At 49.5% G+C, this 27,163-nt stretch overlaps 1 protein-coding gene across 7 annotated transcripts; it reads right to left on the reverse strand.

Annotated features, from left to right (window-relative positions):
• Positions 1-76: 76 nt before the first annotated feature.
• Positions 77-26,849, reverse strand: Apbb1 (amyloid beta precursor protein binding family B member 1). 7 transcript variants are annotated; one of them, XM_036188188.1, is made up of 15 exons: positions 26,724-26,849; positions 19,182-19,916; positions 12,999-13,174; positions 12,845-12,901; positions 12,675-12,760; positions 12,503-12,566; positions 11,961-12,110; positions 11,464-11,591; positions 11,350-11,355; positions 10,940-11,054; positions 10,702-10,786; positions 10,375-10,458; positions 1,034-1,149; positions 722-898; positions 77-647 (listed from the first exon to the last, which is right to left on the reverse strand). In XM_036188188.1, the coding sequence occupies exons 2-15, from the start codon at positions 19,900-19,902 to the stop codon at positions 480-482; spliced, it is 2,133 nt and encodes a 710-aa protein (XP_036044081.1). In that variant the 5' UTR covers positions 19,903-19,916; positions 26,724-26,849; the 3' UTR covers positions 77-479. The 7 variants fall into 7 exon arrangements, with proteins under 7 accessions (XP_036044081.1, XP_036044096.1, XP_036044087.1 ...); XM_036188203.1 differs by having other exon boundaries at positions 26,377-26,733; XM_036188194.1 differs by lacking the exon at positions 11,350-11,355.
• Between the last annotated feature and the right edge of the window lie 314 nt (positions 26,850-27,163).

Raw genomic sequence — 27,163 nt, forward strand, 5'->3', positions numbered from 1 at the left:
CTCAAACAGGCAGGGCAAGGGAGCCTGGTAGCAAGAATCCTGACTGGTGAGTTCATATGAGCACAGAGAGACAAACTGCAGCGCAGACAGACTTTATTAGTGATATCAGTACAGCGGAGGTACCCGCAGGACAGGGGAGAGGGGATCCATGCCAAGACTAGTCCCCTCCTGCCCCTGCTGGGCCTGTGAGGGTAGGGCCTGGCTTGGACCAGTTCCTCCTGCTCCACCTCAAACACTGGGGATGGAGAGTCCAGGGCTGGCCTTGCTTCTGGCCACTCATGTCATCAGTCCAGTATAATGACTTCTGTGAAGGAATTCAATTTCTCTCTCCCAGCCCCCAGGTAGGGAACCCAAGCCACTGAGGAGAGGCAGCCTGGGGAACATGAGGCCTAGGAGCAGCATCCAGGGCCCTTACCTGTCCCAAACCCTTGAGTTCCCTGGGGCCCAACACAAGCAGGTGGAGGAAGGATGGGAGTTCTTCATGGGGTCTGGGATCCTAGACGTTTGGGCTTGAGGGAACCCCACAGCGACTGAACACCCCTGCGAACAGTCCACCCTACACGTCTCGCAACTGACTCCGCAGGGGGTGCTGGGAGGCAGGAGGTGGAGGTCTGGGAACGAGCATCCAGACACTTCTGGTAGCGGAGCTGCAGAGAAGCAAAGGGCAGTCACTCTCAGCCCCTTAAGGTCACACTGCTATCCCACTGCCCTGCCTACTTACCATGCATGCAGCCTGCACAGCCTCTGAGAGGCTGGCAGCATTGGGCTCACACCAAAACATGTGGCAGCAGAAGGAGGCTGGGCCGGCAGCCATGATAAAGGCGAAGGTGTGCACATCTCTGCCCACAGCCAGGAAGGAGAGGAACCGCACCCGACACTCGCCCAGCACTGCCTCTGTCTGCAGGGGAGGCACCCAGTTAAAAAGGAACATCCCCTAGCCCTATTCCACTGAGGCACACCCTTACTGCCAGCCCTGACTCGATTCCCTCCATGGCAAAGCTCAGTCACACTGTCTCCTACCCCAGACCTTTACCTGCTGGTGCAAGATGGTAAGAGTAGCAGGGGCCACACTGACGTGACTTGGGGTCCATTGTTCGCGGCTACTGGAGGACAGGACTGACTCCAGGGCCCCATTAATCACATCTACCCCTGGAAGATACACAAACATGCAGGACTTAGGGTAGAAGACAGACCGGCTCTGCCTGTCAAACTCAGGGGCCGGCTGCATTCCCATCTCACCAGTCTGTGGCCTGAGGGTGCTGCTGTCTACTCCTCCTGGGCACTCTCCTCCTTGACTTCAGTGACCCCTGACCCTTTCTTGCTTTTCTTATCCTGAATCTCCAGCTTGGTTTTCTTCACTGATTGTCTCTTCCTTCAGCCCCCTAAATGGATAGACCCCTCCCCGACAGAGTTCTGACTCCCCCACCGGCTACCATGCACATTCAAACATTACATGGCTTCTTTCATTCAATAGTGGCTTCCAAACAGCCACACTAGTCCTCTCTCTCCAGACCCAAACTTTTTTTATCTTTAATTTTACTTATTGTATGTGCATGAGGGTCAGAGGACAGCCTGCAGGAGTCAGTTCTCTCCTTCCACCAGGTGGGTCCAGGAGTTTGAATTCAGGCTGTCAGGCTTAGCTGCAAGTGCCTCTACCTGATGATCCACCTCCTGACCCTGTCTCTTTTATTTGTTTGTTTGTTTGTTTGAGTTGGGTTGTGTGCTGTTTTGTTTGAGACAGGACTTCACTGTGAGTTCAAAACCTGGTCTAGATATGGGGTTCAGGCCAGCCAAAGCTGCACAGTGAGGCCGAGACAGGGAAAGAGAAGGAGGAGTAGTTGGGAAGAGGAAGAGGAAGAGGCTCAGCAACTAGGGCTGGCTGCAGTGGTGCACAACTTCCCAGCACTCTGGAGGCACAGGCAGGTAGATCTCTGTGAGTTTCAGTCCTGCCTGATATACACAGTGAGTTCCAGGACAGCCAGGACTATGTAGAAAACCCCTATCTCAAAACCAAAACCAAAAACCAAAACACACACACAAACCCATCCATCCATCCATCCATCCATCAATGAGTTCAAAAGGAATGGGAGAAGAAGAGAGTGGAATATGAACAAAATGCATAATACACATACGTGTGGAAATTTCATAGTGAAACGCATTATGTAGAACTAGTACATGTTCAATAAAAGCAAAATAAAATGCTCTCTCTAGGAATGGTGGTGCATATATACAATCTCAGCACTTCCCAGAGACACACTATACATAGTGAGTTCCAGGCCATTCACAGCTACATTGCAAGACTTTGTCTTAAAAACCAAAATCAAACAATCCCATAATGGTCTCCTCCACTTTAAACTGTTTTTAAACACCTATAAAATCCTAGACATGGTGATAGAGATTACATGTCCACCCGGTTGGGCTTGCCCGGCAGACCGCCTAACTATTTCCGGTATAGAATAGCCATCTCCGGGTCACACATCTCTCGGGACCGGGACTCTGTGACCTTACATGGCTGCGTAAAGCACGCGCGCAGCCATGTAATCTACACACGTGCGTGGAGTACCCACAGGAGTCCCTGTACGCATGCACGGCCCAACCTTTAAAAAGCCGGTGCCATCTTGCATGAGTCTCTCAGTCTCTCTCTCTCCCCCACGTGTGTTTCACACAGGCCTGTCACCTCTATCCTCTTTAATAAAATTCTTCTGTGGTCTTGTCGTGTTCGGGACATGTTCCTAGTGCCGCTTAAATACTAACATTGGTGCCGTGCGGAAACGGGTGCTTCCAGGCATTCTGCGCCTGGAAACCTGGGAACAAGGACGGAAACTGTGCTACACACACTGGGAACTCTGCTCCGTTCGGGACAGATTACTCTCCATTAGCCTGGTTGCACAAATCCGCATGCAACACCGCTACTGATTGGTGAGTTTTCCCCTTTTCTTTACTGGCTACGGCTAGCCCCCATTTCGGGCCTGGATTTCCAGCCACCTCCCACGTCTGCAGCTTGAGATATTTTTTGAGATAGGACCACCACCGTCAGGTGCGTCCTGGGGGCTGTGTGAAGCCGGCACGTTCTTCGCACCCGACGGGGTAGCTGAGCGTCAAGGGCTCCCGGGGAGACCTTTCTTCAAACAGTGGGGCACCCGCTTATCGGCTGATGAGATCGGCTGACGAGCTGATAAGGCGGCTTGTGCCCGAGATCTGTCCAGACCTCAGGGAGGTCTTGGCTCCGGATCATGTTTGTTTTTCGTTTTTTGTCTCTTTGCTGCAGACGTGGGAAATAAGGCTTCCAACTCGATCAGCCCTACTTAAAGATTCCTAAGCTTATCTGTCTCTGTACTGAGAGATGGCCCAAGTATGCTTTTAAAAATAACAAAAAATCCCAATCTTTTACGGGAGTTATCTAATTCTGGCCAGAGAACAGGCAAATGGAAAGAGTTGCTCTTTATCTTAGCTTTCTCTCTCTAAAAGCTCTAAAAAGGTAACCATGGCTTGTGACTCTTCCGCCAACCAGCACGCACCTCCAGCTGGCCACCCCGGGTGGTGGCCAGCCACGAGAAGTGCGGCTTTCCATTATTAATACCGCCATGATTTTTTACAGTGAGTCTGCTGTTCTAATGGCTGAAATCTGAGCTATATATTTGCAACGGACAATCCCGGGGGTTGTCCAGGCTATGCTGGCAAGGCAGGCACATTTTTGCTCAGAGCAAAATGGCGTCTGGGGTCTACCGGGTGGACCCACGGCAGCACAGTCGCAGCTCCTCCCATCCCTTGACGAAAGGGGGGGGGCACTTTAGCTGATCTTAGATCTTACTTCATTCTTAGGACGCCTGAGTTGAAGTCTGATCCCGGTTTGTTATTTTAATTTTTTATTTTCCACTCAGTTACAGCCATGGGACAGAGGGCAGATACCACCCACTTACTTTGGCAGATGGGGCGGGTACCGGTAAATCTGGCCGCCTAACAGCTTTGCGGTACCGGTAAACCTGACCACATAACAGTGTGGCAGGTACTTCAGCCAGCAAACGGGGGAAAATAAGAGTTGTTTCATCTCCAAGCTTTCTGCTAAAGCTCTAAATCCTTTCTTTCCTTTCCCACTAAGGCGTCTGCCACGTGTAACCTTTTCTGTCTGACTTCCACACCGGTGGTGGGTGGGCTCAAATGCGTGGGCTTGGGCGGTTTCTAAGACTCGCCCTAACTCACCTTAACTCCACCCACTCATTCTCAAACTGCCTTGAGAACCACAGACTGGTCTAAAAGCAATTGAGATCTAAACAATTAAGTTTGCAATAATCGGGATGGCTCCTAAGCCAAAAAAAAAAATCAGTTTATAGCCTCAGGCAAGTCTTCCAAAAGGATCAGTTTACAGTCTGCCTACTGGCAGATCTTCCAAAAGCTGTCCTTAAGCCACCAATCGTCAGGAAAAATTCAGGACATAGAGTAAAATCCATCTCTTGTTCCCAGCTAAAAGTTAAGTATCTGGAGAACAAGGCTCCCGACCCCATGGGCAAAAGAGTCATCTGTGGCGTTTAAGGTGTGCCAGGAAGGAAAAGCCCGAAAACAAAATTGCCAAATGCTGGCACTCGCTGACTCCCGAAAGCTGTTGGGTCCCTGTTTTAAATAAAAAGGCGAATGCCCTGCCCATCAACAGCCTTGTCCTTGTGCTGCCTAGAAAGACAACCAGTCAGCTGACTGCCCCCAGGTGCCAAGACGCATGGGTACCTCCAGCGAACGTAGGCTTGGCTACAGACACAGCAGGGAACCCAGAACTCAGCAGGGAAGCGATCAGTTTCATTCCTTCTGGACACCAGAGCCATTGACTCAGTCCTGGGAGTTTTAGGATGTCACTCCTCCTTTCTATTGTCGGGAACAGAGGACAGCCTTACTTACCTCACCAGATTTAATTGTACTTTCAGAGTTACTTAATGAGAAAGATTTCCAACTAAGAGCTCATTGTCTCATTTCAAAGTTACCACCTGTGTTTCTTATGTGCATACAGACAGGGCCATGATCTTTGCCTTGTCCCTAATTAAAAAAAATAAGTTCTCTTCCACTCTCAAGCTCCAGAGGAATAAGGTATCACCCCTTTCCCAACTAGGGCCACATAAAGCCGGAGGCAAAAGGGACCATCAAAATATCCAGGCGGTAAGGATATAACAATCTATCATTGTTCAATACTCAGCAACTGATCACCTGTGTTTCCCAAACGCTAAACTAGCAAAACAAACAGGTGCCTTAAATAAGGCTTGTCTCAGATAAAAATTAAGCAGAGTACTAAAACATCACAGCCACCTTTAACGTCTCCAACCAGACAGACCAGATAGATCTACCTCAGATAAATGTCAACTCCAAAAACAAGATAATAATGAGTCTTTTCTCTAAGCTTTTTATGTCACCAGTGTTTTGTCAGATAGAAGGTTCCCAGCCACACCATGGAGGACTGACAGCTGCAGGACTTCATCCTAGGACCAGCCACACCTTGGAGGATGAACACAGCTACAGGATTTCATCCCAGAACTTCAGGAGACAGCTTCCCCTTTTCCCCCAAAAACCAATCAACGTCCACCATTCAGCCTGAAGCAGTCTTTGAGAGAAACGGCGTCCCATACCCATCTATCCACGTTTTTTTTTTCTTTTCTAAAACATATGAGTCGGGAATGATAGAGATTACATGTCCACATGGTTGGGCTTGCCCGGCAGACCGCCTAACTATTTCCGGTATAGAATAGCCATCTCCGGGTCAGACATCTCTCGGGACCAGGACTCTGTGGCCTTACATGGCTGCATAAAGCGCGCGCGCAGCCATGTAATCTACACACATGCGTGGAGTACCCACAGGAGTCCCTGTACGCATGCACGGCCCAACCTTTAAAAAGCCGGTGCCATCTTGCATGAGTCTCTCAGTCTCTCTCTCTCCCCCACGTGTGTTTCACACAGGCCTGTCACCTCTATCCTCTTTAATAAAACTCTTCTGTGGTCTTGTCGTGTTCGGGACATGTTCCTAGCGTCAAATAAATACTAACACATGGAAGGCAGGGTCAGGAGGATCTCCTCAAGTTCAAGGCCAGCCTAGTCCAAACAACTTTCAGTAGGAGCTTGTAGAGACAGGTGTGTATGTGTGTGTTGGGGGAGAAGGGTGTTTAGATTTGAGTGGGAAGGATGTCCTGAAGGACAGTCTGTGACTAATAGCCAAGAATCCAAATGCCCTTTTCCAGTGCCCATCTTGGTATTCCTGATTACCGTCCTAGGTCTCACCTGAGAAGCCTTCTCTAGGGCACAGAAAAGACACTCTTTTGTTGTTGCTGTTTCGGGTTTTGTTTTTTCCTTTTAAGGTGTTTTTTGTTTGTTGTATGTGTGTAGCCCTAGCTGTCTTGGAACTTGCTGGTCTCAGACTGACAGAGATTCACCTACCTCTGCTTCCTGAATGGTGGGATTAAAGATGTGCACCACCACACCTGGCTTCAGAGATAACTCTTATCAAGGTATCTTGTAACTGAGGAAACCCTCTTCCTACAATGGACTATGGTCATCTCAAGGTCAGAGACCAAATGTAACTGGATTCTGTTTCCCAGTCTTAACACAGTTTATTTGCTGAAGATTTCAGATACACAAGAATAAAGGCAGCATGGACAGATGCATGGAAAGGGAAAGTAATAACACAGGGAGTGCACAGGAGGATGACGACACAGGAAGAAGCAGATGGGCCAAGTCACGCTGCAAGGGTCTCAAAAGCGAGGCAGAATGGTGTGGTGTCTACGACATTTAAAATGAAGCAATGGGAAATTTCAAAGTTCATGGGGGTGGGAGAATCACCAAAGTCAAACTAAAGAATATGCAGATGATCTCAGGGTGGAAACTGACTTCCTGAGTCCGCAGAGGATTCAGGGAAGTGATCTAGAAAAAGGCAGCTGGTTGGGTGTGGTGACACACACCTTTAATCCCACCCAGCTCTTGATGCAGAGGCAGGTGAAACCCTGAGTTCAAGGCCAGTCTGGTCTACAAAGAGAGTTCCAGGACAGCAAGGACTACACAGAGAAACCCTGTCTTGGAAAAAAAAGAAAAAGAAGAAAGGGAGGAAGGAAAGCCAGCTGAATTTCATAGCTCAGGGCTAAAAACCTGCACTCTTTATTCTTCTGTGCATTGTCCCCGATACCAGTTGACACTTTCAAATATACTATGCAATATACTCCTTATTGTTTATCTCTCCTTGCTAGAATGTAATCCACTCAAAGGCCAGGATCATGGTCAGTGCTGTTCCCTGATATATATTAAGAACACAAGTTAAGTATACAAGAATAATCTACTGACTAGATGGATGAACACCGTAGCTTCAGGAGGAGGATGTTTACAAAGGGTGAGGAGATAAAGGAAATACAAGGTTGGCAGGATAACTCAAAAGACTTGCCTCACAAGCCTGGTGACCTGAGTTTAATTCCCAGAACCCACATAAAGGTGGAAGGAGAGAAGTGACTTCTCAAAGTTGTCCTCAGACTTCCATAGGTGAACACATGCACACGTGGGCACACACACACACATTTTAAAGGAGCACAGAACACACACATTTTAAAAGAGTATAGATATAAAGGAAGAAGTAAACTAAGAACCCACTGGTCCAAAAGCCCTGTCTTTACAAGGGCAGACCCATGGAACTGACAGGGTAGCCAAACATCACTTCCCCATTGTGGGGTCCTGTGTACAGTGCCAAGTGAAATGGAACAGTCATGGGTTGGGGCTGATAGCTGGAAGAGCCAAGGAAGTTTAGAAGTTGTGGTTAAGAAGGAAACCAAAGCCAAGCAAGTCCCCGGGTCAGCTACCCTTTTCTATTCTCTGAGAACCTGTTTTCACTTCCAGCTCCAATCCCCCCTTCTTCTTTCCTTCCTCTCTTCCTTCTATTTTGGTTTCTTTTAGAAGAAAGGTCTTACTATGTAGCCCAAGCTAACCTCAAGCTCACAATCCTCTTTCCTCTGCCTCTCAAGAGCTGGGATTGCAGGCATGTACCATGATGTTGGAGCATCCATCCTTCCTTGGAGTCCTCCCTTCCCTCCTCCCACCTCTTTCCTGCTCTCGCTGTCCTGGAAGTGGCATTTTCCTCCACCCAGACATTAAATACTGGATGACTACAAAGGTAGGCCTAACCTAATTTCCCTTTCACTTTGGGCTGCCCATATTCTGGTGCCAACCTCCTCCATACTTACTTAAGACTGGCTGTCTCTAAAACCCAATAACACCCAAACTTCTATCTCAAGTCCAGATCTCTGCTCTCAGTTTAAGGATAAGACTAATGAACCAACCTGACTCCCACTTACTCTGTCCAAAGGTATGTTGAATTTGGCAAATTAAAACTGCACTCACAATCCCCATACCAAAACTAACCTCTCTACCAGTGTCTTTTTAGACTTTTTAGTGTACTTTTAGAGAAAGGCACCACTATCCAGTTAGTGCTAGGCTACCCAGTCCAATGCCAAGTACTCCTTAATGACTCCTTCAAAATATCCTTAACTCCTCTGCTTCTCACCCTGCTGACGACCAGTCACCAAAGCCTGTTGACTTGCACCTCCTTTTCAGCTGCTGTTGTCTAAGACACTCTCATTATAGTTACCAGGAATGTCAAGATCCTCCTGCACTCCCTACACCGTCTTCCACATGTTCAACATCCTTCTTCACGGTACAACTAAAGCAAGCTTTACTATATTCAAATCTGTTCAAGAACTCTCCCGAAACATGCACAGTTTGGCTAAGTGTCAAGGGTTCCCCCCAAAAAACCCAGGTGTTAAAGCCTTGAGCCCCAGCCCATGGTGTGACTGGAAGCTCTAGAACCTTGCAGAGATAGGAATGGCAAGAGGTCTGTCCCTGCAGGGGACTGTAGAACTCTGGCTTCTTCTCTTTTTGTTCCCAGGGCATGAAGTAAGTAGCTTTGCTGTGCCATGGGCTCCTGTGTGGTGTGACAGTGTCACAGACAAAGCCAGCCAATCATGAGGCAAAATAAACTGTTTCTCTTTATAAGTTGATTTACCTCAGGTGTTGTATGTAGTAGTGGAAGCTGACCAACAAAAATGGCTCCCTGCAGCTCTTATCTTGAAGTGTCCTAAGGTAGAGGTCTCTCTGTCTGACCCCTGCCCAGCCCTCAGCCTAGGCCTGTACAATCAGCTTTCTCTTAGTACTTCCCAAGTACCACAGTGTCCCCTGTTCTGGACCCTCACACACACTATCCACTCAGCTGAGCAGGACCTTTCTTGGCCTGGCCTGCCTTCCTCTAACTGTAACACCTTTACTGCTATTCATATTTCAGTTCATAGGATACTTTCACAGGAAGATGGTTTCCTTTTCTTCCTTTTTTGCAGGGATGGAGTGGGTTAAGGGGACAAGATCTTTCTCTGTAGCCCTAGCTGGCCAGGCGCTCACTCTACAGCTCACCATCCTTGCAGCAATCCTGTTTCAGCTTTCCAAGTACTGGGAATACATGTGTCACTATACCTGGCTTCATAGGAAGTCTTTTCTGGTCCCCTAAACCAAATGAAGGCCTTCTGTTATATCTTGCTACTTCCTTTCCATAAAGGACTTACTTTGTTATGACATTTGTTTGATTGGTTCCTGATTATTCTACTGTAAGCTCCATAAAATCCATGAAAGCTAGGCTATGGTCATTTTTCCCAGTGACCAACACAGGGCCTGGCACAATAGGTTTCAAAGGCAATTGTTAAGTGAATGAACAATCAAATGGCAGGTAATGTGAAAGCATGGTCTCTTGTCTCATTTCATTATCTGTAAACAGATTTTACTGTAATTGTTACACATAGGATTACCAAGAATTAATGAGGGTTGGAAGTATAACTCAGTGACAGAATACTCACCTTGTACACCTGAGGATTTGGGTTTGATCCCCAGCACTTCATGCACACAATTAAATAAAATAATACTTCTTAGAAAGTCTTTATACTTTTCAACAGTGAACTCTATACCAATTATGCTTACTGCTTCCTTCTCCGGATGCTCATGGCTCACAATTAAGACTATTATACTGAACCCAGTGTCAGGCTAGTGCCTGGTGCTTCCAGCCACCCAAATACCTACCCCCCAAACCTATCAGAGCTTTTCCATGGGATGGGGGGTGGTGGAGAGGGCCAGGGGAGCAACTCTCCCTCTGTGCCTAGCTCAGCACTAATCATGTGGCAGGCATTTACCGAAACATGCTCACTGGAGCCACAGGCAGGACACAGGGCAAGGCTGGGACAGAGCTGTAGGGAGACGGGACGGATTCTAAAAGGCAGGGATCTGCCACATATGAGAAAGTGCCGAAGAAGAAGCCCTAGGAAACACAGGGTGGGGACAGAGCTCTAGGCCTGAGGGGTGGTCCCTGAGGGAAAAGGACACACATACCCACAGGTTTAGCAACAGGTACATTCCCCAGGTAATAGACTTGGAACTTCTGTACCAGCTCATTCTTAGGTGCTGGGAATTCCACTGTGGGAAGAAAAAGAGGGTCAACTGTTCTCTTAGCTTTAACACCAGTACCTGAGCTGTGCACTTGCCCAGCTAAATCCTCACCCCCACCTCTCCCCTGCCTCCCTCTACAGAAGCCCCTCTACTTACGGAAAGCATCCCATCTCCACGTGCTGTGTCTGCCCGGAAACCTGTGTCTCTTCCTGGGTCACCTCACCTTAACTAACAAAGCTGAGCTGGGCCTTGAGAGGCTGTGGTACTAACCTTGGAAAGGGACGTCCACAAGTTTAGAGTGGTCCAGGGAGAGTCCATTTACCAAGCAGCGAGCATTGTGCCGTTCAGACATGATCTGAGGAAGGAATGGGGGAGGAGTGGGATTTGTTAGAGCTACATTGTCCTGAAGACCCTACCTCGCTACCCACCAACTCGGCAACCCTACCCACACCCTTCTATAGCAAAGGTGACAGCTAGTCCAGGGAGTTGGGGGAGGGGAGGGCCGTGCCTTGGAGCAGATCTCATGCAGGCTGGTGGCGATGTTCTTGGCAGGTGCCTCACAGCGAAACACGTGGCACTTGAGCATCTGGGTCAGCTTATCACGAGCTACGTAGGCAAAGTCCCTGTTGGGGGAGGGTCACCTCAATGTCTCCTAGAACCATCAAGTGCCAAGCCTGGCCACCATCCCACCCACATCCTCTCTGTCCATGGCAGTTCCTACAGGGTTTCTGCCCTGGTGTTCTGTAGGTTCTGCCTTAAGGAGCTGGAAAGGACAGATAGGCAAGCATGCTGAGATGGGGAATAATGCCCAGCGCAGCAGGTGGGAAGGGACAGGGCACAGTGAGGGAGCCTAGGTGCTTCGAAGCATCAGGTCCAGGCGTGGGAGAGGGCACAGTCAAAGCAGATGGGTATTAATACCTCTCTCTGGGTCCGGCAGCACAAGAGAGCCAAAGAACAGATTAGAAAAAAGGATTCTGACTGCTGGATGGATGAGCCTCCCCCACCCAACAGACTCTTGTGCCCTGTGCCCACCTTCCACTGTCCCGCCCAACGCCCCACACACGAATGCTGACAATGGGCTGGGCATGAAGCAGGGCTTGGCTCTGTGGTTCCACCAGCCTGAGTGTCTCATCCTCCAACTGGAGCAGCAGATCCTTTCCCTGCAAGCCCAGGAGGCAAGATTCAGTGGTACCCCAGTAGGAAGGTGGCAGAGACCTGCCATCTCCAGCTCACGGGACATTAGCCACCATTGGGGAGGAGTTTAAACGGCTTTTTAACTATCAGAACACCCACCTATGGGCCTTACTCTAATAAAGGTTCTCCCATGACCCTTATCATCCCCATCACTGTTAGACAACCATCTCTCATGGTGCCAGGCGGGTTACACATCCATCCCACAGGGCTACTACTTGAACCAATATCCACTCCTATGTCCTATCAACCCTTCTGAGACAAGTTAGATTCCCCCATATCTCACAACTTCCTGCACACTCCCACAGTACCACCACCTCACCAGCTCAGGCCCTCACCTCTCCCCAACCCCCAGACATTGGGTCATGTAGATTGTTTTTGTGGTAAGAGAGCTGACGGATACAATTGTTGACTGCCACACTGCTGCGTCCTGGGGCCAGCTCCTCCTCGGTCATCTCCACCCAGCCTAGAGAGCGCACGGCGAAACACTGCCAGACACAGAAGAGGGTCGGGGTAGATCTGAGATGGAATTGGAAGCTCCCTGGGAACAGGACAGAGGAGCTCCTGACTTTGAACAGAAAAGGTGGGATACATTCTGAACTAAGATGGAAGTTTTCCACACAGGACATAGTCAGAAGAGAAGAGACACCTGCTGATCTAAGCCTCCAGAGTCCCCAGGAGGCCCTTGGGTCAACTGAGTTAAACATGGAAGGTGTCAGAAGACTGCCCAGCTCAGACACACAGCCCTGTGCTGAAACTGGGAAGAACTCCTCATTTGGGAGCTTTGCCAAGACCACTGATACCCTCATAGAGCAGCTATGAGGGCCTGGCCTCCATACAAGGGCCTGCTTACAGAATGGGTGCTGGTCCTTGAACAAACCTTGACCCCTGGGTTGGCATTCCGCTGGGGCGGCTTCTCCTCCTCTTGGGGCAATGGCTCTGGGCTGGAAGCAGATGGGAACACTTGACACAGCACCCCTATTTTTGGAGTTGCCCCAATATCCTCCACATAGACCCAACCTAACCCTAGCCCACTGTATCTGGTGACTCACCTGAGGCTCTGAGCTGGGAAGGGCAATGTCCCCTCTTCAGGGTCCTTCAGTCCCAACTCCATTGGGGCCTCCTCACTGGGTTCATCCTTTGAAAAGGGATTGAGGAATCAAGGCCAAAGTGATGCCCCTTCTCCAATTACCCCCACAGTGAAGCTGGTCCCCTCATTTACCTTCCAAAACTCCCCTTCCTCAAAGCCTTCTTGGTGAGCAAAGCCAGTCCAGGTGAGCTGGAGGAGGAACAGGTGGAGGGGTGATAGTTTCACCCTGCCCTAGCAACACGGCCTTTTCCACCCCAGCATGGAACGATAAGCCACCAAGCCTCACCTGGGACTCCTCTTGTGGACTGCTCCCCTGTGAAGGGGACGCCCGGCCTGGGGGTTCCCACTGGGTGGTCCCTGTTGGGATGTGCCAGTAGTAGGTCCCTGAGGTGTCCTGGACCCTCATCCATCCAGCCGGCAGATCGGAATCCGTCTCGAAGGCGTTGGGGTTCCAGAAAGAATCTGCCAAATAGGAGGCTCAGTGAGGGTCAGCCCACCCAACAAGTAGTCAGTAGATTCCCAGTGCCCTTCCCAAGTTCCAATGGCTGAGAAGGAGGAGCCAGTGAAGGGACAGTATAGTTCCTGCTTGCTTCTAGAGCTGACAGTTGAGTTGGCACATTGGGAGCCACCGTTGGGAAACATGGCTCAAGTCTCCTCCTGGGCCTGCTGCTGCCTAATGTGGCCACATGGAAGGAAAAAGAAAGCATGGAGGAAAGAAGGTAAGAGAAGGAGGTCGAGTGAGCCCAGCTCACCTCCTCATACATCATGCATATCTGTTTGTCTGGCTATATAAAGGTGCACACACTGGAGCTCCTGCACACATCCATGTGCACAGAGATCCACAATATATGTAATCCCTATCACACACCTGTGCAACCATAAACAGTGCACAGCACATAAAAAATTCTGGAAGGTGTCACATACAGGTGTACTTGTGAGTTCAGCAGCAAACAAACATGACAACACCAGGTACATACTCGTGTAGAGCTATGTATTTTGTAGCTATATATACCAGCCCTACCACACAGATGTGTACATACCACACCACCAAAGCCTCCCAACATGTGTGTGAGTACAACACACACTGGAGAGAACACACTCAGACACAATACATTATAACAACCCCTGCCGCCTCTGTGCAGACACCCCCCCCCCCACACACACACACAAGCAAATACATCATGCACACATATAGAGACCACATACCTGTGATATACACCCCTCCTCTCCTGGATCTATATCACTCTATCACTGTCACCCGGACTATGTGCCCTCCACCTCTGTTCTCTTTGTCAGACCTGCTCTACATCACACCCAGCCCCATGCTGTCCCTCACCTGGACTGTTGTCCTGCAGGATGATAGCCAAGAAGAAGTCCTGGGAGAACATGGCGCTTACTCCCTGCCCCTCCTGCCTCCACCCTCCCTCCTCACATCCCCTCCAGCCCAGCCAGCTGGGCTCACAGCCTGGTGCTGGGCTGCAGAGAAAAGCTCATCCCGCCCCCTTCTCACCAGGGCAGAGCGTCTGCCAGGCGAGGAGATCCTCCTCCGCCTGGAGTTCTTGAGGGAGGGGCCAAGACCACCATACTAGGGAACATCCTTGGGATGGAGAGGGGTTCATGAGACCCCAGCTCTTCCTGCTCTTCTTTCCTTACCCTGGCTCCCCTCCCCAATCCTGAATCTCCACCCCACCTTCCAGTGATGACAGCAATGCCACAGTAAAGCCAGTCTTACAGCACCAGGAGGCTCAGCCTCTTGGGAATAGCTCAGCCACCTGGGGCCCTGCAGAACCTATAGTGCTCAACATAAACAGGGTGTGGCTTCCAACCCTCAGGGATCCCTCCCCTATCTAGACCCTATCCAGCACTTTCAACTAAAGGGTGGTCTTTGAGAGCCTGAGCCCTAACAAGCTTGAGAATTTGAGGCTTCCCAGCACCACCCCCCTCACCTGCTAGGGCCCAGCTAGGCTGCAGCGTCTCCTCGGCAACCGCAGCAGCACCGGGATGGCTGGGAGCGCCCAGACTGCTGACGTGCTTCCCGTTACCAAGGAAACCAGGAATCCTGACTGGTCCAAGAGGCAGCACTGAGGGACAGGCAGTCTCAAGACCCAGGCTGCTGGGTACCAAGGCACAGAGGGGCTGGGAGTGGGTGTGGCTGTGCCAAGGTGTTTCCACACCTGACATGAGTTATTCAGACAAGGTGCTTCGCCATCCTTAGCCTGTAAATGAGGCAAGTCCACAGACACGCAAAGAAAAGGGGCTTTGTGTCATCCACCTTCTAGGCAGCCATCACTGTGTCTCCACCCACTACTATCCCTGAGGCTCAACAAATGTGTGCTTTCCTCCAGACCCTTCCCCCACCCCCTCCAGGACTTTACTGCTAAAACCTTCCAGGAACACCAACCCCAAGGGCCCTTCCCCTCCCCAGCCTGCTTTATGGTGGGTCAGACATTTCTGGAATCCGGGGGCCAGTTTACTGTTTCCCTTGACTGAATCATGCACACCAATCCATCTGCCATCCCTGTCAACCTGTGCCTTCCTGCTTCAAAGGGCTTCATCCTTCCGATCTGTCCTGGAGGGGGCAGCTCCTCCCCCCCTTGACCATCTGGGAGGCCCTTCTGGAGCTTGGCACATCTCTCTCCTAGCACAACCCACCCGGGGCCTTTGCTTCCACACGCATGCATTAATTTCACAACCGTACACTTTCCTGTGGGCACTCACATGAATCCAAATCGCCCTATGGCCCTTCCTCCCTCCCTTCCTTCATTCATCCATAAACGCCTCAGTGGCTTAGGCAGGCAAACCAGTTTTCTCAGGAGACCACGATTCTTGTAATGCTCTCCTCCCTTCCCCCGTGCCACATCACTACCACACCACCAGCACGTTTTAATGTGGATTACTGCAGAAGCCTCTCACTGGCTCCCTTCTGTCCCCACTATGGGCTGTACACTACAGCCTGAATGGTTCTTAGGAGATGCCAAACTAATCAGGTTACTCTCCAGTTTAATACTCTTAATGGCTCTCTCATTACCCTCAGGATAAAACCCAAGCTCCTCCACAGGTTTTACGCGCTGTTTGTTAGAGTCCCTAGTTTTCTGCCTTGCCTCTGACAACTCCCCAGCTCCCCAGCTCCCTACTAGGGTTCGAGCTCTTACTCACTCCACCTTCAGACAACAGTGTAAAGGGAACCCTCACTACTGACCCACTCTTCCCCACTCCCTCAGGCAGGCAGGGTGCCCTCCTCCCGCTCCCCTACTCACCTGCTTATCATCACTGATTGTGACTGTCTGTTTCTGTCTCCCTACTAGACAGCTGGTACTCACAAGTACCCAGGGGGTAAGAGCATCTTTCTCCTGTCTGATACATTCTCAGCATTAGGACAAGGGCTAGCTCAGAGTGTGACTCCAACACAGGTAGTAAATTCATTCATTCATCATCCAGTCACATAATTCACTCAATGCACATAGCTCATTCAATCAGCAACTATTTGGGGAGATTTTAAAATGGGAAGAAAAAAAACAACTTTTGTTCTATCCTGTCCCATTTCTACTTAGCAGAAACCCACCATCTGCAGCTCTCATAGAAGAAGCAACACAGCCAAGACAGAGCAAGCAGTAACTGGACCCCTTCTATCCTTGGGACTGGCCTAACACCTCTACATCCAACAATCCCTAGACTCCAGGATGGGATGGATTGCAGTCTCCTCTCACTCTTCCCATGGCCTCACTAACTAAACAGACTTAGTTCCCCTATACTTCTACCTTCCCACCTCAGAGGATGAGAACCACTGCCACTAGTGATGGCCCCAGGAGCCACTGAACAACCAGGCCTCCATCTGGCCAGTGACGCCTGCCCAGGCTGGCAAGCTAAACCTGCTGTAATCTACAGTGACGTGAACCTCAAAGAGATATGTATGACTTGCACAGCACTTTTGAAAAACCAGAATTAGTTGCTGACGTTTATAAATTGGAAACGTTTACATTGGAATCTACCTTTCAGTGTGTACATCTTTTATCTAAACTCCATCAAGTAAATAACCAGCTTGAGTAAAACAAAAAAATGTTCCTTTTACAGAAGATGAAGACACTAGCCACTAAAAGCCCCTAACATCATGCAAAGAGAAACAATCAGACTTTAACTTTGGTAAGGTACCACCTATGAGGTGTCCTCACAAAACAAAACAAAACGCCACCAAACCTGAATTTGATCAGGGTTCTAGAACTATCTTACTAGTTTACAAGAAATTTAGAAGAAGAATATGTTCAAAACCATTTGAAAAGAGAAGCTAAAAAATTCAGATCATGGAAAACTCAGGGTAGAAAATATGGTGTGTGTGTGTGCAATCAACAAAATAATAAAGGGAGAATTTATATACATTAAAAGAAACTTTAAAGCCAGGCATTGTGGCTCATGCCTATAATCCCAGCATTCAGAAGGAGAAACAAGTACATCACCGGCTGGAAACCAACATGGTCTACATAGTGAGTTGTTAGTTCTAGGTTATCCAGGACTGTAAGATGAGTCCCTAACCAAAACAAAAAAAATAAATAAACAAATAAACAAAATAAAAGAGAAAAGGAAAGAAGAGCCAGCAAGATGGCTCTTCAGGTAAAGGTGCTTGCTGCCAAGCCCAATGACCTGAGTTCAATCCCCTAAACTCACATGTTAGAAAGAGAGAACCAACTCCTAAAAGTTGTTCTCTGACTTCCTCACGCATGAGCAGACATTTAAAACAAAACAAAACAAAAACCAAGAACATAACCATTGTGGGGCTATTTGGATATCAAATCATATAATTCTCATCTTTTCAAAGGCTAAGTGGGACGATTATTAGAGTACATTAACATTTGATGATATGAGTTTCCCTCCAGAAACATAAAGATAAATATAAGCAAGGCTGTGTATGGGTATGTAGGTATGGTGGATCATGACTACAATCCTAGCACATTCAGGTAGAGACAAGGAGTCAGCAAGTCTAGGGTCAGCCTAGGCTACAGAATGAGACTCTGTCAAAAAAAAAGTGTGTGTGTATGTATATATGCATATATGCATATATGCATATATATATACACACATACATACATACACACACCAAATAACCTAGACTGAGGCTCCGAAGTGAATAAGGCATTGAATACAGCAATCAACTATGCAATGATGATTATTGAAGATGGGTAATGAATAAGCCAAGCTGTTATCTCTACTTTTGTATGTGCTTGAAAACATTCAGTTAGGCTTTTGAAAAGAGATGGCTGAAGCTCTCAGGTATCTGAAATGTATCTCCCCTGCCAGGATCCACTTAGTAGGGTTGTAGTACTGTTAGTCCCTTGAGAAGTCAAAGTCAGTGTCTGTCTCTCCATCTGTCTTTTCAGGCACAAGAACCCAGGTCAAGTACGCTAAGCAAGAGACCTACCACTAACTTGTATCACACCCCGCCAACCTCCCCACCCCGCCACCAAAGTTCTTCTCATATCCCCACCCTCAGATCTTTGGGGATGTAACTATAGCTACAGTAGGGAAATCTCTACTCTGTATAATATTAGCAAATGCAGTCTCAACTTTATTAATTGGGTCACATATAGTGATCAATCTTTGTTCTCTAATATCTATCTCTCCAGAAGGAAGCATGATTTTACTCTTTCTTTGTCCTCTAACTTTTAGCCAGTATCTATTCCTGGCAAAATGGCATCCTTGCAATGGTCTACATGGCACTCTGCACGGAGCATGTGGTTCATAAGCAGAAACTAACCCTCCTACTTTCCAGAGGTGGAAAGGTGGAGAGGTGCTCACTGCTCCCTCTAGACGTAGACTTGACTGTTAAAAGATGTCTACCTTAGTCCTCAGCTGTGCATAGAGCTCACACAGGTCTGGACTCAGATCTGCTTTAGCTCTTAGTTCTGTTTTGACCCAGGACTGTCTGTGACCCTCAGGAAGCTATTAAACTAACTTGTCTGGGCCTCTTTCTCGTCATTTGTAATATGGACACAGAAAGAGTATCTATATCGCCCGGCGGTGGTGGTGCACACCTTTAACCCCAGCATTCGGGAGGCAAAGGCAGGTGGATCTTTGTGAGTTCGAGGCCAGCCTGGGCTACCAAGTGAGTTCCAGGAAAGGCGCAAAGCTACACAGAGAAACCCTGTCTCGAAAAACCAAAAAAAAAAAAAAAGAGTATCTATGTCACAGTATTATTCTAATTACTAAGCACCATAATGCTTGACCAGAGGGACAATTTCTTAGTAAATGCTCAATAAACCAGCTAATCTACACATCAACCTTGACAGCATACATAATGAATAGATCCATCCTTCACGGCATGCATGATGGACAGACCTATCAAACTGTCCAAGTACCCTCTGACTGAGAAATTAATGGACTGAAGCTCAGGCTCAGGCTGGCCCTGGCTTTTACACAGAGAAGCCAGACTTCTGACCCCATGCCCTCCCATATTGCTACATCTAGCTCCACAAGGTACCTGTGTCCTCCGGGGAGCCATAGGAGGGGCTGCCCTGTGATAAGGTGGCCCAGCTTGAGTCCTCATCACTGGCTGCACTGTTCCGCATGCCAAATAGGAGGCTAGCACTCTTGCTATGATCCCGGGGGCCATCTGTGAGGGCCTGGGGCTCAGAGGGGACTTCCACACTCTCCAGGGGCTCAGGCAGCCCTGGAGGAGAAGACAAGTCCTCCTCCTCATCTTCTTCCTCCTCATCTTCATCATCCTCCTCAGCCTCCCCGGCTGCCTTCTCCTCTCCTTCATCTGGTCCCTGCTCTTGGGTGTTGATGATCAAGCCGGGTCCACGAAGCCCTCGGTTGGCTGCATTGTGAGCTGAGAGCTCCAACTCAGAGTACAGATGCATCAAGCCTTTGGGACCCAAGGGTGCCGTCTCAGCCTCCTGGCTGGCCTCTTCTGCCAAGGTCAAGGTCACATTTCTGTTCTGGTCTCGGTGGGCCGTAGCAGCCCTCCGAAGCTGGTTCTGGCCTTCCTTTAACCACTTGGCATTGGCGGGGCCTGGTTCAGGCACACCACCCTCCCCCATAGCATTTCGAAGGTCCTTGGGTACCACAGCTGTGGCTTGCAGCTTGGCGTTGAGCAGCTGGTTATGAGCAGCGTGCAGGGGCAGGGGGAGGCTGAGCGCAGGGCCTCCGTGGCTGTTAGCATTAATGGCCGATTGGCTCAGGGACGATGGAACAGACATGGCCTTGGTAGATCCTGTGAGACAGGGAGGAGAGACCATGTTGAATGTTCCTGTTTCTGACCCAGTCTCAGGTCCTGTCCCTCATCTTCTCGTACTCTGTAGGGCAGCACACACCAATCCATGACCCACGAGCTATTCCCATCAGACACCTGTCCCTCCAGCCACACCCCCATCACAAGCCAGGCCCAGTTCTGTGATGGATCCCTTCCCCTGGTGTCCTGGGGCAGCACAGTAGAGTCTGCTTTCTCTTCACTACCAAAAGCAGAGTGTCTGCACAATGGCCCTCTGTGCATCCCCATGCCCCACTTGACCAACTGGGGCTCACTGTGCCAGGGACACAGCCAGCAGGACAGGCTCGTGTGTTTTAGATGCTAGACACTGATTATCCCTTCCCTCATGCCACAGTGCTATCTGGAGCCCAATCATGGCCAGCGCCCTGGGCTGTGTTCCCTACATTATAAATCACGAATACCAGCCATCCCTAGGCCCACTCTACAATAAGGACTGGTTAGACATGAATGATGGGTGTGGAGAGACGGCAGGCATTGTCCAGGAAAGCAAGCCATAGAGGAAGGGCCTTCAGCTCTAGTTCTTGGCTCTACAGAGCCCAAGTATAGACAATGTCTGTTTGTGAAATAACTCACCTAGGGTACCAGTCTCTCCTGTCAGCCCTTATAATGCCACAGGCCCCTCAGGAGCCTCTGATCTGGAGCCTCCAGCCTTTCAGGTCTTTGTCCAGGGATCACTTTATCAGGGAGACCTTCCCTACACATCTATTTTCAAATTGAAGGCTACCTCTCCTCAACTCAGTAACGCCACAGTCTTCCCAGGAATGGACCACCATCTACCAAAATAATTTATCATTTGCATTTGTTTACTTATGTTCTCATGGCTAAGTTCCATGTTGGTGAAGATTCTGCATTATTATTGTTGTTGTTACTATTATTTACAATACAGCATTCCCAGCCTCTAGTAACATCCTGGCTCAGAGCAAGAAGCAGGAACCCAGTAAGTAGCATTCACTGAGTGAGTAAATGTCCAGGCTGCTCTCACATCTGGACTCCATTTTAGCCTCTCCACAGAAAACATTTCATTTCATGCTCTGAATCCATCTGTCTTCAGCAGTGGCTTGTGGTACCTCAAGCACACTCTTCCAAGTCTGCATGTGAAAGGGGACCTCTTGGTTCAGTGTCAGCCATTTCTCAGGTGTCTTCCGCATAAGCCCTAACCGGGTTCTAAGTATGAGCTTTCTTCTGAGAGTCCCTGGACCACCACCAATCAACCCTTCTCACTGTCCCTGGCCTGTTCTGGCTCTTCTTCTATGACCCCTGCTCTCCCTGGAATCTCCCAACACCAGTTCTTTCTCCTTGACCATCCACTACCCAATTCCCCCACTCTCACTGCTCACTGCAATCCCTCCCTTAGCCAAGCTCACTGTCACTCTCCGTCCAACAGCTTCACTCAAAGCTCTCTCTTCCTACTGGACCCTTCCTTAGTGCACAAGACCCCTACTGTGCGGCTCTTCTCCTTAACCTGCCCCCATCTCCTTCTTCTCTAGCCAAGGTGTCTGCCCCTGGCCCTGCATTGCCTCTGTCCTCTCTGCTGCCCATATTGAGCGCAGGTGTTACAGTGTACCTGAGCAAGGCTCCCCCATCTCTTCAGCCTTGGCCCAGGATCCTGAGATAGAGAGCCACAGTCTGCATGTCTACCATTTCTAGGTCCTGAGAATCTAGCACAATGCTGGGAACATAGGTATGAAATAAATGAAAAAAGGTTTCTGCCCATGGGTCTGCCTCACCTCCACGTTTAACTAACTGCCAGTCTGATCAGTGCGGCTCCACCTGGGCTGTGAGGAAACCCATGGTTGCTGGAATAAATGAAGAGGAAAAAATAGGCAGTTCTGTCTCCACCCAGAACCACAGTAATTTTCCAAAAATGGAAACCAGATTGTGTCACTCTCTGGTTGACAAAATTAAAGGGCTCACCACTGACTTTCGGATAAGGTCTGAGCTCAGTTTACAGGATACCTGAGAGGCCACTGCAGCCAACCCCTAGCACCTCTCAGGCTCCCCAACCCCGCCCCCCCACTTCACACCTTATACTCAGCCTTGTGAAGTATGGCAGGTTCTGGAACACATCAAACAAAACCCCAAGTCTTTGTTTACACTGTTCCCTCAGTCTGGAATCCTCCCCTCTTCTAAGAACCTCTTCTTGTATTTCAAACCTTTGCTCAGCTGTCAGGACTCTTCCCTGAACTTTCCTCACCTAAAAAAGACCATCCCCTTTCTGTGCTTCACAACACCAGGGTCACATGCTATCAGAATATATGAAACTCTGTCTTACTTAGTATCACAGCACCATCATTAAGAATATCATATTAAGGATAATATGTTGTCTGTTTACCAGAGTAACCATTGTGTGGAAGGGAAGGATGGGTGAATGGGACAGACACCGGGGAACCAGGAACCTGGAAGTGTGGAACTGGCTGGGAACAGAAAGTTTGGACAGCCACCTTAGGCTAGGGTAGGCAAAGGCGATCTTAGGGAAGATGCCCTGACAGGGAGGATGGGACAAGAGTCCTGGTCAGGTGAGGCTCAGGTCTATGGAAAGAGGAAGAGGGAGAAAGCACTTAAACCAATGCCCTGTCTTAACAACTGTTCAGTGGCAGCATCTCACTGACACCCCTTGCCTCTGGACAGCTCTCGGGGCTTCAGGAATGATGAGTTCTTCTCTGCAGCAATGGTGGACAGAGCCATGTTTCTAGGTCAAGCTGGGGCTGACTTTTGTGACACTGGAGAGTGTACCTGGAGGGAACACATGTTGTGTAACACTGGGTCAGGGAGGAGCCTGGTTGACCATCAGGGCACCAGGGCAGAAAGCAGTTGAAGTAAGATGGGGAAAGTCTGTTGTAAGTACTGAGGCTTAGCTGTCCAGCCAGAGGCAACGTGGCCACCACCTTCTTACTTTATGAGAACAAAAGGATACCCAGCTATCTAGTTTCTTCAAGAAAACACATGATCCAACTCCTTTCTCACTGGAGTTATCCATACTTGGGGCATCTCAAAGGATAAAAAAGGGGCCAGCATGGCTCATTAGGGAAGGTAGCTTGCCAAAAAGCCAGAATACCCAAGTTTGATCCCCAGGACTCACATGGTAGGAAAGAATCAACTCCATGAATTGTCCTCTAACCTCCATACCTTCACTGTGATGCATGCACCCCTATACCCACCTACCCCCAACATACACGTAATTGTATGAGTTCTGGCTCAAGGCATGAGGCTAAGCAGAGCCTTGAGGTGGAGACTAAAAGGAGAGGCCATAAGGCTGACATCATACCATAGGTGAGTGAGCTGAGTCTTGTCCAAAGCTAGGGGTCTTCCAACTTGATATCCTAGAGATGCCAGGCATTGAACTATGCATGGGGGAGGGCAATAACAATAGAAAAGGGTTCCTCCCCTGGAGGAAGTCAAACTCTAGGGGGTCACGACACAACTCCTTACTGTAGAGTAGGACACAGACCTCTAGAACAATTCCTGGCACCTATATACACTTTCTTCTTTTTTTATCTTAATTATATTTATTTGTGTATTTTGTGTGTGAGCACACCTTCACCAGCACGTGTGCAGAGGTCTACGGACAACTCTCAGCCCCTCCACCATGGGAGGCCCGAAGACTGAACTCAGGTCAGCAGGTTTAGTAGCAGGCACCTTCCATCTGCTGAGGCCATCTCACTGGCCCACAAATAAGCATTTTTTATTGGTGGAACAAGTAACTGGTACGGTGATGGAGAAAGAACAGGATACCACCAGAGCCTGGTGTTACTGGATCTCTAAGGATAAAGCCTGCCTAAGCATCAGTCAGAATTCTCTTGGACTATCCGTTGGTTCTCCCATTCTCTCAACCTCCTCTCCAAAGTCACAGAAGAAAGGGAATATCCTCAAACATCCAAACTGGATGAATCTGTTCTCCTTTCTCTTTTTGCCTAAAACCAAGTGCTGAGCCTACTGCTTAGATCCTCTCAGTGTAAGAATGAAGTATTTCTTGGCCTGACCTCCCCCTAAGGGCCTCAGTGCTCTCTTTTCTCCCCACGTTCACTATTGCCATTTCCCCTCTTCCCTGTTGGCTTTTCTAACCCTGAACTCCAGACACATACATTCTACTCTCCACCCAACAACTCCATCTACCTATCCCAAAGGCCTCTCAAACTAATACACCCGGGCTGGAGAGATGGCTCAGAGGTTAAGAGCACCGACTGCTCTTCCAGAGGTCCTGAGTTCAATTCCCAGCACCCACATGGTGGCTCAGGACCATCTGTAATGAGGTCTGGCGCCCTCTTCTGTATGCATAATAAATCAATAAATCTTTAAAACAACTAATACATCCATTCCTGTTTCTCATTCCTATCATCCTGTCTCATTCTCTTTCAGGGGCCATGGGATGGAATGACCACCCATTCTATTGTCCAGTGTTGTACAAGACTAGAGACATGTTTCACTCTTGCTGCTTATAGTAAATTCATTCCCAGACAATAATCACATTCTGAGAAAAAATTCTGGATGTATCCACTCTGTACCTCCACTATCATCCATAATCGGCACCAAATCGGTCAAAATCCGAAGCATTGTCTAAATTGTCCTGTTAGCTTGCCCATGGCCTTCCTCCCCTCTGGCCCCAACTCTTATCATCGACCTCCCCAACCTAAGCAGCTTTCTTTGATTCCTGGAAGGCGTTATGATTACATCTTTGTTCTACATAATTTCCCTTCAACCTATTTCCGGAACTTCATTATCCCAACCCTCCCTTTACATTCTAGTTCAAAGTATACATTCCTCAGAGAACTCTTCCCTTGACCCCGACTCTCTTATCCCCTCAGCCAGTCTAGCTTCTGTTCTGCAGGTCTGTCAAAGCACCATGCATCCCCCTTCATGATGTTTATTCCCTTTACAATGTCCTTCGAATTTGATTTCCTTCATAGAACATCCATTCTCTACGGACAAGAACCAGGTCTATTTTGTTCCTTGATTACATCTTTAGTGCCTAATGCAGTGCCTTGTAAATATCAGGTGCTCAAGTCCTATTTGTTGAATGAATATATGATCAGATGCCTTTTTAAAATGACCATTACCAATGCTATGCTGATAATAGCTAAGAGGGGGTAGGCAACTGGGTGCTATTAGAGCAGTGGGAAGCCTAGATTAAGTTTGACAACAATTGGAATCAAGTGAGATTAACAGACCTGAGAATTATTGAAGTATTATTGAAGTAGTGGGTAAGACAGAACTTGCTGAAATTAGATGTCCAGGAGTGAGGGAGAATGTTGCTCAGAATCCCACCCAGTGTGAGTGTAACCTAAACTGAATGGACAGCTGCCATTTGGGAGGGGGGGGGGTTAAAGGAACAGCGGATATGGAAATAAGGTACAAGGTGAGGAAGAGACATTAATTAATTCACCTTGGAATCTATAGGCTTGGAATTCCTGTTGGATATTCAAAGGGGTGCCAGGGGACAGTTGGGTATATATGAGTTTGGATTTCATCAGAGTGGTCTGGCCCAGACAAATCTGGGACTTGGCAGCTTATGTATTAAATATAAAGAGTTGGAAATAGAGGAAATGGTAAGGGAGAAAGGACAGAGTGAAAGAACGCAGCTCAGGCCAGAACCCAGGGCCACATATGCAGAGGAGAGGAAGAGAACACAGGAGACTGAGAAGCAGCAGACAGTGCCTAGGAGAGAAACCTGGAAAACGCTTCAAGGAGACTGAGCTGACATAAACTGAACACTACTCAAAGGGAACAGGCTCACAGCAATGTATCCATTCGAGTTACCGGGAGGGCTCCGGTGACCTTGCCTGGAAGCTCCGGTGGGTGTCAGAGACAGAATGGAGTGGATTTTTAAATGAATGGGAAGTTGGGGGCTCAGAATGCAATAGACCAACAGGGCTCAGAAGAGGCTGAGAATAACCTCTGAAATGGAGAGGGAAACCGGCTCCTAAGAGCACTCTTGGCACTGCTAGGCCTCTCTCGGCTGAGATGAGAACCTCGCCGGCCCCAGGGCACACCCCTCGGTCGCTGAGGACAACAGAATGCAGCTTGACAGATCCCAGGCCTAGGACTCGCGCGGCCTGGCTCCTATCCTGCTCCAAGTCCCCTTCCTAGCACTAGACCTCCCCTCCCCCACTCTTCCACCGCCCCTCGCTTTGCCCCCACCCCCCACTCACGTTGGTCCCCCCACTTCAAGGCATCCCGGAGGATCAAGACGCAAAGCTAAGCGGAGGGGGTCGGTGAGTCCAAAAGTAAAGCCTGCGGAGGGTGGTCTGCAGGCCCACGGTAGGAAGGTGGCGCTGATATTGGGGTAGGGGGATCAGGCCTGACCCGGGGACCTGGACCCCTGCGAGGAAGGGGCTGCAAAGGCTACAGGCTGCTGAGGCTGGGGACCCGGCTCCCGGGGCTGGGCGGGGGCAGGGGCAGCTCCTACCTGTGCGGCGAGGCCCCAGGCCCAGGTGGCGAAGGTGGCTCAGGCTGCAGGGCTCCCGCTCCGCCGCAGCTTCTCCATCACAACATCCCCCGCCCAGGAGCGCGCAGACCGCGGGGCCGCGCCCCGAGCGGCGGAGTCGCGCACGGGAGGGGGAGGGGCGCCATCTTGGCCGGGGCGGGGCGCGCGAGCTCCGGCGAGCCGCACTAGCTTGCAGCTGCCCCAGCCGCACCCTGCAGACCCTTGGCTCTCGGCGAGCCCTGCGGCCCAGGCTTCCAGCCTAACCCCCATGGCCTGCACCTGGCTCCCGGACCGCTGCCCAGTTTTTCCCTTCCATGCCACTGACTCACCCTTCGCGTCCGCGGAGCCCTGGTCCCGCACAAACGCCGGGAGACGCGCCGAGAGCTCCGAGCCGGATCCCCACTGGGGCGGTGCTGAGACCGCGGCCGCGCCTCGAGAGGCTGGCAGCCGGCTGCTCTCTGGCTCTTGTGGCAGCATTCCCTGACGTCCTGGGGATAATAATAGCGCGTATTTATTGACCGCCTACTCTGTGCCAGGCTCTATGTTCAACCGTTTGCATGCATTCATCCTCGGATAAATCCCCACAATTGTTATTCTCGGATTTGAAAGGCAGGTGCTGACATTCTGAAGGGTAACGCGACTTGCCGGCAGACACAGAGTAAGTGGTTAAACCAGACTGTAACTGAGGTATTTAACACTCTACTTGTGTCTCTGAACATAAAGCTGTGACAGAGCCCCCTACCCCGGCTCCCGTGTAGAAATTCACTAG

Source organism: Onychomys torridus, chromosome 1 (genome assembly GCF_903995425.1).
Source record: "Onychomys torridus chromosome 1, mOncTor1.1, whole genome shotgun sequence".
Classification (NCBI taxonomy): domain Eukaryota; kingdom Metazoa; phylum Chordata; class Mammalia; order Rodentia; family Cricetidae; genus Onychomys; species Onychomys torridus.

Coding starts and splice junctions, on each gene's coding strand:
- Apbb1 (XM_036188188.1), bottom strand. CDS start 19,902: ATGTCTGTTCCATCGTCCCTGAGCCAATCGGCCATTAATGCTAACAGC. Junction 12,902..12,998: donor GTCCACAAGAGGAGTCCCAG/GTGAGGCTTGGT, acceptor TTCCTCCTCCAG/CTCACCTGGACTGGCTTTGC. Junction 10,459..10,701: donor TGTGGACGTCCCTTTCCAAG/GTTAGTACCACA, acceptor TTCTTCCCACAG/TGGAATTCCCAGCACCTAAG.